Below are 8713 nucleotides of genomic sequence, written 5' to 3'. Positions count from 1 at the left end.
TCAGAGAAAACCCAGGGAATGATTCAAGTTCCTGTCCCCGCTCTCCCTACACCCCTCCCCCCACCGCGTGCTCTCCCCTCCCTTCCCTGAACTTCTGCCACTTTCTGCCCACCCCCACCCCACCCCCCCACCCCCACCCCCGGGCCCCTGCAGCCAGGACCACCTCCCCAGGCCGCCCGGCCACCTGGCGTCTCCTCCCTGCGCTGAGGTCAGCACGGCCGTGTCACCCTGCCTCCTTGCGGCCCCCGCCTTCCGCCTGGTGCCCCTGCCTGTGCCTCCCCCAGCCGCGTCTGTCTGCCCCCTTCATCAGCGCTGGGCTTGCGTGGAAACATCGGCCTGACCTGTTAATTAGAAGCAGGTGCCTGCCTTCTGCTCTCCGTGCGGGGCCCCTGCTGTCTTCAGGTTTCAGTCTCCCCTCCCCCTCCTCGGGTCCTCCTTTCTCTCTCTCTGCTGGGCCTCCTAGCCTGCTGCCCCTGCATCCATTCCAAGTCCCCACAGGGCACAGGGACAGTCACTGCTCTCCTGTTCCAGCCCCAGCATGCGCGCACGCGCACACACACACACACACCGCTTCATGGCACCATGTCTGGCCATTCAAACTGAACCCCCGCCCACTGCCTGCTGCCCAGGGCTCACAGCAGCTCGGGATCCTGCCCTGAGGGGGTCCTGTTTCCAGTCTAACAGGTACAGATCCTGAGGACCCAGGGTAAGGGGCCAGGGGCGGGGCCAGGGGCGGAGCGGGGGAGGATGGAGCTGAGAGTAAGACCGGGAGAGTGGATGGAGAGGAAGTGTGGATGGAGAGGGGCCAGAGACCCTCGGGAAGGGGGGCGGAGGGCCTCCTGATGGAAGGCTGGGCCACTCATTCATTCATTCAGCAGGGATGCTTCCTGAGGGCTGTGTCCTTAGGAGATTTTGTCACCACGCAAATGTGAGCCAGCCACCTAGGCAATCAGAGGAAGGTAGGATGATCACTGGCCAAGAGACACGGTCAATGGGGGACGTGGGAGGCCGTGGCCACCTAGCATGGTGGTGATCACACAGTCAACTTTGCAGAATAAGCACAAGGAGTATGCTCTAGAACAGTGGTAAGAGGTTGAAACAAATCTTAAAAAAAAATTCAGCCCCAAGGGATGAGCAGGTGACATGTGGGTCTGGACCCAGGGAGAAAGGGCAGGGCAGAGGCGGGAGGGGTAGCCAGGGGCGTCCGGGGGGAGATCCTGGGTGTGTGGAGAGTGGGGAAGAGAAGCAGGGGCACCTGGAGTGGGGTCAGCTGGGGCCGGGGTTCAGGGCCCCGCCTCTGCCACCCTCGGTAACAGAGGCTACACAAGGAGCTCACCTGTGTCGTTGGCGGTGGACATTGTTAGAACAAAAATGGAAGGCCGGCGCCGTGGCTTAAAAGGCTAATCCTCCGCCTTGCGGCGCCGGCACCCCGGGTTCTAGTCCCGATTGGGGCGCCGGATTCTATCCCGGTTGCCCCTCTTCCAGGCCAGCTCTCTGCTATGGCCCTGGAGTGCAGTGGAGGATGGCCCAAGTGCTTGGGCCCTGCACCCGCATGGGAGACCAGGAGAAGCACCTGGCTCCTGGCTTCGGATCAGCAAGATGTGCCGGCTGCAGTGGCCATTGGAGGGTGAACCAATGGCAAAAAGAAAGACCTTTCTCTCTCTCTCTCTCTCTCTCACTATCCACTCTGCCTGTCAAAACAAAACAAAAAAAAAGAACAAAAATGGAGCCTCCAGTGTCAGCCCTAACAAGAAATAAGCAGAACCCAGCTGTGGGGAGGAAGAGGTTGTAAGAGCAGTCACCAGAGATGCTGGCAGGCCCCCGCCTTGAAACGGGGACACCCCCACCGGTGTTGGCCCTGACATCCTGCCCAGCTGAATTCGCAGTCGTCCACACCACACATGTCCCCGTGCACATGTTGTCTGTGGGGACCGTCTTGCTAGCTAGCATGCAGGCACCACACACAAATACACACACATGCGCACACACACACGGGAAATAAGAGCAGGCTCGCCATGTACACATCGACGGGTAGCAGTAATGACTCGGGAACACACACATGCCCATAGGCTCCCGGGATCGAGCGAGGCCACAGCCAAGGTCTCCCACACTCGACCAGAGCCCAGCCTGGAGGGGGCAGCCCCTCGGGAGTTCCCCGGGCTCACCTGCTGCACCTGCCCATGGGCCCGGGCCCTGGTGGGAAGCCCATGCATGGTGGACAGGAAGGGACAGCCAGGAGCTGCCCCGGAGCTCGCACTGCAGCTGCTCCTGGCCCTGTGTGTGTGTGTGGGGGGGGCCTGCAGGTCCCACTGAGACGCGCCTCTGCTGACGCTCCCTCGCCCCGCTGTCCCTCCTGATGGGGCCATGGCCGACCTTGGGCAGAATGACGAGCAGGTGCAGGCTCATTTCTGCCTGGGGCCCCTGTCCCATCGCCCACCCTCAGTCCCCCGAGGGTTGTCAGGCAGTCTGGGGTTTGGTCACCATTGGGTCTCAGATGATAGGCAGGGACAGGGCGGTGGAGCCCCGCCCCCAGCACAGATGGTCACTTGCCTGCCACCCTGCAGAATGTGGGTCCTTCTTTCTGGCTCTGTGAGTCTTTGCTCTAAGTACAGTGTGACTTTGGGCACGTCCCCCAGTCCCTACCTGTGCAGTGAGGCCGTGGAGCAGCCATCTTGGGGGCACGGTCATTTCTGCACCTGAGGAGCACCTGCCGTGTCCACCCACCCAGTCAAGAGGTACATGAGGGCCGGGCCGGCTCCGCTGCTCACTAGGCTAATCCTCCACCTGCGGTGCCGGCACACCGGGTTCCAGTCTCGGTTGGGGCGCCGGATTCTGTCCCGGTTGCCCCTCTTCCAGGCCAGCTCTCTGCTGTGGCCCAGGAAGGCAGTGGAGGATGGCCCAAGTGCTTGGGCCCTGCACCCCATGGGAGACCAGGAGAAGCACTGGCTCCTGAATTCAGATCAGTGTGGTGCGCCGGCCACAGTGCGCTGGCTGTGGCGGCCATTGGAGGGTGAACCAATGGCAAAGGAAGAACTTTCTCTCTGTCTCTCTCTCTCACTGTCCACTCTGCCTATCCAAAAAATAAAAATAAAAAATAAAAAAAAAGAGGTACACGAGGGCCAAAAAGTGCACAGAAATGCTCGCATGGAAAAGGTACGCAGAGACTGATTTTTTTTTAAGATTTATTTTATTGGGTTCGGCGCTGTCGCACAGTAGGTTAAGCATCCGCCTGTGGCGCCGGCATCGTGGCCGCTCCACTTCCCATCCAGCTCCCTGCTATGGCCTGGGAAAGCAGCAGAAGATGGCCCAAGTCCCACCCACATGGAAGACCTGGAAAAAGCTCCTGGTTCCTGGCTCCTGGCCCTGCTCCTGCCCTTGCAGTCATTTGGGGACTGAGCCAGCAGACGGAGACCTCGATCTCTCGCCTCTCCCTCTCTCCGTCACTCTGCCTCACTGGGAGAAACAGAGTGGGGTAGGAGGGAGGAGCTGCACTCGGACCCAGGTCTGCTTGGGGGGAGAAGGCTGGGGTGGGGACTGGGAGCTCCTCAGAGCACCCCAGGGTGAGGCCCGGGGCATGGCCTTCGGGCCATGGAGGGTCTGTGGATGGGCTGTGCGGAAGCACAGTGAAGTTCCTTCCACCAGGAAGCCCTCCTTGACTGCCACTGAGGTCGCTGAGTTCCCCTCCGGTTTGTGGAGGCTTCCAGCCTCGGGTTGAGGCCCCAAGTTCAGGACTTCTGCAGAAATTCTCTGGCACAGTCGGGAAAGTCCAAGAGAAGACTTAGTGACAGGGGAGGGAGTGGTGACAACATTCTCAGTGCTAGGCAGCACCTGCAGGTGACGTGTGGACAGGGGCGGGGCCCTCGTGGGCATCCCCAGAGGCTTCCAGCCGGCCCAGAGGGCAAGTTGAGTCGGGAGCATTGGCCGGGGTAGCAGCTGGGGGCGCGGGCTGCAAGGGGCTCCCCGGGCCCCCACTTCTGCCTCTTTCCTAGTCCCAGTCCCACCCCCACTTGGGGAGTCAGAGACCCTCTCCCTGGAGGAGTGCGCCCCACCACGCAGCTGGTGTTGGGACAGTGCAGCCCAGAGAGGGGCTTGGGAAGGCAGGGACACCCAGCACCAACAGCACTGCAGGAGGCCACAGAGAGAGCCCTAGGAGAGGGGGCCCTCAGCCTCGCCTGTGCGTGCCGGGGGGAGCCCAGGCATCTCGGCCAGGGACGCTGGAGCCCAGCAGGTCCCGACTTTGTGTGTAGGCTCACGCGGCCACCGCTGGCGCCTCCTCCCCCACCCTGCCGCACACACGGCCACGCGAGGCTCTCGTGTGGCAGGATCCATGTCCTTACACAAACACCCGGTTTGGCTTCTCATGGAGTTGGCGCTGGAGACGGTTTCCTGTCCTCCCGCCCTTGGCTTCTCCCTGAGACACACAGAGACACGGACCCGGACAGGCACGGCTGTCCCAGCCACGGGAACACACACAGACACACATACATGGCTGTCACACCCACGGGAACACATACAGAGAGCCAAACACACACACACAAACACCCGCCATCCTCACACAACAAATTCACACACACACAGGCAGACACGGGCTGTCACACTCACACACATACACACCACTCTCACACACATACACACACAACCCATTCTCACGGAGTCACACACACCGACACGGAATGTCACACACACACTCACACACGGACACACACACCCCCTTTGTGGAGCTGGACCTGAGCTTCGAGCCCCCACCTCCCTGAGGTTCCCCCCACCCTCGCGGGATCCGCCCCCCCCCCCCCCCCCCAGCCCTCGGGACCCCGTCCAGACAGCGCTGTGTCTTTAAGGAAGTCGAAGCTGCTAAAAGTGGGAGGGAGGCCCGGGGGAGGGAGGCCGAGAAAAACACAACCCCCAAATCTGGCGTCTCTTCCGTCCGTCCACTCCGGTGTCACCGGGGCCCTGGCTGCCGAGGCTAGAAGGAGGTAGGGTGTGGGCCGCCTGGACTGGGGAGCAGCCTGTGGCGCTGGGCGGGCTGAGAGACGGTGGAGCGGGGTCAGGGGTCAGACACCCTTCCCGCCCTGTCCAGTCCTCTCGTGGACGCCCTAGGCCATCCGGAGCCTGGGGTCAACTCCGTCTTTTGCTGTCGGTTGGTTCCATCTTGGAGGAGGGTGAGCCCGGCCGCCGGGGGACCAGGAGTGTGAAGGTGAGGGGGGAACAGTGGACCTCCGTGGGACCCAGGGGCGTGGGAGGCCACCTCGCTAGGTGCCGGGCAGGGGTGTCTGCTACTTCTCCACGCCAGGCCCCGGAAAACCCAGCAGCTGGCCCAGCCCGCGTCGGCAGAGGGGTCCTAGGGGGCGTTGAGTTAGGCAGCTGCCCCGCGCTTTTGGCACGGAAGGGGCCAGGGTGTGATGGCTGGGGTCATGGCTGGAGGGGGCAGGTGGGACGAGGGGCGGAGTGCCCCGTACAAGGGGCCTTGTTGGGGCTGGGACAGGGCGAGCCTGCCGGGCTGGGGAGGGGAGGGACTGCGGCCAGGATGTGGGAGGGCTGCAAAACAGATTTAAAGTCAGCCAGAGGAGGAGGGGGAAGAGGAGGAGGAGGGGGAGGAGGGGCCTGGGACCTCTCCATCTTGTCTTTGCACTGCCTTGGCCGTGGGACCTGAGCAAGCCCGGGCCCTTCTCTGCGCCTCGGTTTCCCGTTTCTGCAGCGCAGGGGGCCTCCGACGGGGACGGGCTGGCGTGGGGCGGGGCCGGAGGCCTCCCGGTGACCGCGGGGTCTCTGCAGCAGGTAGGATGCCGGAACTGCATCTGCTCTGCTGGGCGGCTCTCCTGGGCATGGTGCGGGCCTGCCCCGAGCCCTGTGACTGCGGCGAGAAGTACGGCTTCCAGATCGCCGACTGCGCCTACCGGGACCTGGAGGCCGTGCCGCTCGGCTTCCCAGCCAACGTGACCACCCTGAGCCTGTCCGCCAACCGGCTGCCGAGCCTGCCGGAGGGCGCCTTCCGGGAGGTGCCCCTGCTGCAGTCGCTGTGGCTGGCGCACAATGAGATCCGCAGGGTGGCCGCCGGCGCCCTGGCCTCCCTAGGCCATCTCAAGAGCCTGGACCTCAGCCACAACCTCCTGTCCGACTTTGCCTGGAGCGACCTGCACGCGCTCGGGGCCCTGCAGCTGCTCAAGTTGGACAGCAACGAGCTGACCGCCATCCCCCGCGACGCCTTCCACAGCCTCCGCGCTCTGCGCTCGCTGCAGCTCAACCACAACCGGCTGCACACGCTGGCCGAGGGCACCTTTGCCCCCCTCACCGCGCTGTCCCACCTGCAGATCAACGACAACCCCTTCGACTGCACCTGCAGCATCGTGTGGCTCAAGGCGTGGGCCCTGGCCTCGGCCGTGTCCATCCCGGAACAGGACAACGTCGCCTGCTCCTCGCCCCACGTGCTCAAGGGCACGCCACTCAGCCGCCTGCCGCCACTGCCTTGCTCAGCGCCCTCGGCACAGCTCAGCTACCAGCCCAGCCAGGACGGCACCGAGCTACGGCCCGGCTTCGTGCTGGCGCTCCACTGTGACACGGACGGGCAGCCGGCCCCCCAGCTGCACTGGCACATCCAGACATCTGGAGGCGCCGTGGAGATCGCCAGTCCCAATGTGGGCCCGGGTGGGCGCGCTCTGGGTGCCAGCAGCCAGCCCCGCTTCCGGGCCTTTGCCAACGGCAGCTTGCTCATCCCCGGCTTTGGCAAGGCGGATGAGGGCACCTACAGCTGCCTGGCCACCAACGAGCTGGGCAGCGCCCAGAGCTCCGTGAACGTGGCCCTGGCCGCACCGGGTGAGGGAGGCGAGGACGCACTGGGGCGCAGGTTCCACAGCAAGGCTGCCGAGAGCAGGGGCTGCTACACCGTGGACAACGAGGTGCAGCCGTCGGGGCCCGAGGACAGCGTGGTCATCATCTACCTCAGCCGCCCCGGCAGCCCCGAGGCTGCCGTGGTGGGGGAAGCCGTCCCCGGGCCGCGGCCCCCAGGCCTGCTGCTGCTGGGCCAGAGCCCCCTCCTCCTCCTCCTCTTCCTCCTCTTCTTCCTCGCTGCCTTCTAGCCCGGGCCCCCGGTGCCCCTCACCACGCTGCTGGGGTTGGGGGTGCCCTCACATCCTCCTACCTCCCTGTCCAGCATCTTCTGGCTCCCTGCTGCCACCCCCACCCCGTTTCCAGACCTGCACAGGACAGGCTTGGACCCCAGAACTCAGTGACTGTGGGGCCACTGCTGCAGGCGGTGTCGCTGGGGTGTTGCCCTGCCCCTCCCCACCCCCACCCGGGCCTGGGTGCTGGAACTGCAGGCGCCTTGGCTGAGCAGCCGGCGGGGAGGCAGCCACAAGTGGACGGGCAGGGGCAGGATAGAGTGGGGACAGTGAGGTGGTGCTGGGGCCCCTGTGACCCATGCCGGCTCCTCTGACAACAGGCTGGGGGCTCCTTCTGCCCCTGCCTCAGACAAGACCTGAGGGGCCCAAGCGCCTCTCCCTCTTCTGCTCTCGTTCCTCCTCCCTCAGCTGCACCCCCAGTCCTGGAACACCTGCGTCTCCAAGTGCACACCTGTAGCCCACTCCTCCCGCGAAGCCGGCTGGCGGGGGGACGGGGGGGCTGCAGAGCAATAAACAGCATGGCCGATGCTCCCTCGAGACTGCCTGGAGCTGTGTCTGCTGCTAGGAGCCACTGGCAGGGCTGGCACGCGGGGCAGCAGGGGCGGCAGGGCCAGCCCGCCTGCCTACTCGGGCCCACGCAGCCCCCACCGGGAGGGGCGGCTGAGCTTCCTGACGCCAGCCGCAGAGGCTCACCGGCGCTGGTGACCGAGCAGGGCTTTCAGCCAGCTTCGGCTCCTCCGCCTCAGGCATTTGGGAAATGGGGAGGGGTGGGGGGAGCAGAGGGGCCTGGGCTGCAGCATCTCTGGCCCCGCCCAGTCCTGGGGGAGGTGTTAGGAATGAACAGGAGGTGAGAGCCAAGGCGAGGAGGAGATGGGGCCCTCAGAAGGGGGAGAGACGGAGGATGCCTGGAGAAGCCAGGAGGGAAAGTCGCTCCCAGAGGAAGGTGCCAGGGGGTGGGGGGTCTCCCGGGACAGGGAGCTCCCGCGTGGGGTCAGAGCCCCCCACTGAGCTGGGTGACAGCTGCGTCTCCCTGCCGCCTCCTTCCCGCGCCGTTGCAACACTGAGGGACCATGGCAGAGACGCCACCTCCTGCCCGGAGCCCCCAGCACTGCTGAGCTCAGCAGAGTGGAGGCTGGAGGACCATGGGGCCTGGCCGGCCGCCAGCCCCCGCCCCGCCTTCTGGCGCACACACAGCGCCTCCGCCTCCGCCTCCGCCTCCGCCTCCCCGGCCCCAGCAGCTCCTGGAAGACTCCAGTCTGCAAGGGGCAGCAAGGAGCCCCTGCGCCGGGCCGCCTTGGGTGAGGCTCCAAGGCCTGACCACTGTTCTAACTGGACTTGGACTGTCTCCGGCCCTGGTCCCAGGGAGTGGGCGTGGCTTCCGGGAGAAGGGCGCAGCTGTGCCACTCTGATGTCTCTGCTGCCCCTGGCCTGCGGCTCACAGGCCCCTCTGGGGCTGCCCACCCCTCCCTGACACTTCTTGGAGCCACTCATCTCCAGCCGGGTGCCCGCCCCTCCCGCGGAGCAGACCCAGGGCTCTGACTCACCAGCCCCACCCGCCCGCTCTCGCCCCAGCGACTGGTTCCTGGGCTTCTCCCTGT

At 65.1% G+C, this 8713-nt stretch overlaps 1 protein-coding gene across 2 annotated transcripts; it reads left to right on the top strand.

The window, feature by feature from the left end:
* Positions 1–4885: 4885 nt before the first annotated feature.
* ISLR (immunoglobulin superfamily containing leucine rich repeat) lies at positions 4886–7648 on the top strand. Of its 2 annotated transcripts, XM_062206478.1 has the most exons (3): positions 4886–4973; positions 5078–5194; positions 5773–7648. In XM_062206478.1, exon 3 carries the CDS (start codon positions 5781–5783, stop codon positions 7071–7073), a length of 1293 nt encoding a protein of 430 aa, XP_062062462.1. In that variant the 5' UTR covers positions 4886–4973; positions 5078–5194; positions 5773–5780; the 3' UTR covers positions 7074–7648. The 2 variants fall into 2 exon arrangements, with proteins under 2 accessions (XP_062062462.1, XP_062062461.1); XM_062206477.1 differs by having other exon boundaries at positions 4886–5194; positions 5776–7648.
* The last annotated feature ends 1065 nt before the right edge of the window (positions 7649–8713 follow it).

The sequence above is a fragment of the Lepus europaeus genome, chromosome 11, assembly GCF_033115175.1.
Source record: "Lepus europaeus isolate LE1 chromosome 11, mLepTim1.pri, whole genome shotgun sequence".
In the NCBI taxonomy this organism is placed as follows: Eukaryota; Metazoa; Chordata; class Mammalia; order Lagomorpha; family Leporidae; genus Lepus; species Lepus europaeus.
This window is presented reverse-complemented; position numbering and strand designations above follow the sequence as displayed.

Bases quoted from the DNA above. Each gene is read 5' to 3' on its own strand.
- ISLR (XM_062206478.1), top strand. From the start codon at position 5,781: ATGCCGGAACTGCATCTGCTCTGCTGGGCGGCTCTCCTGGGCATGGTG.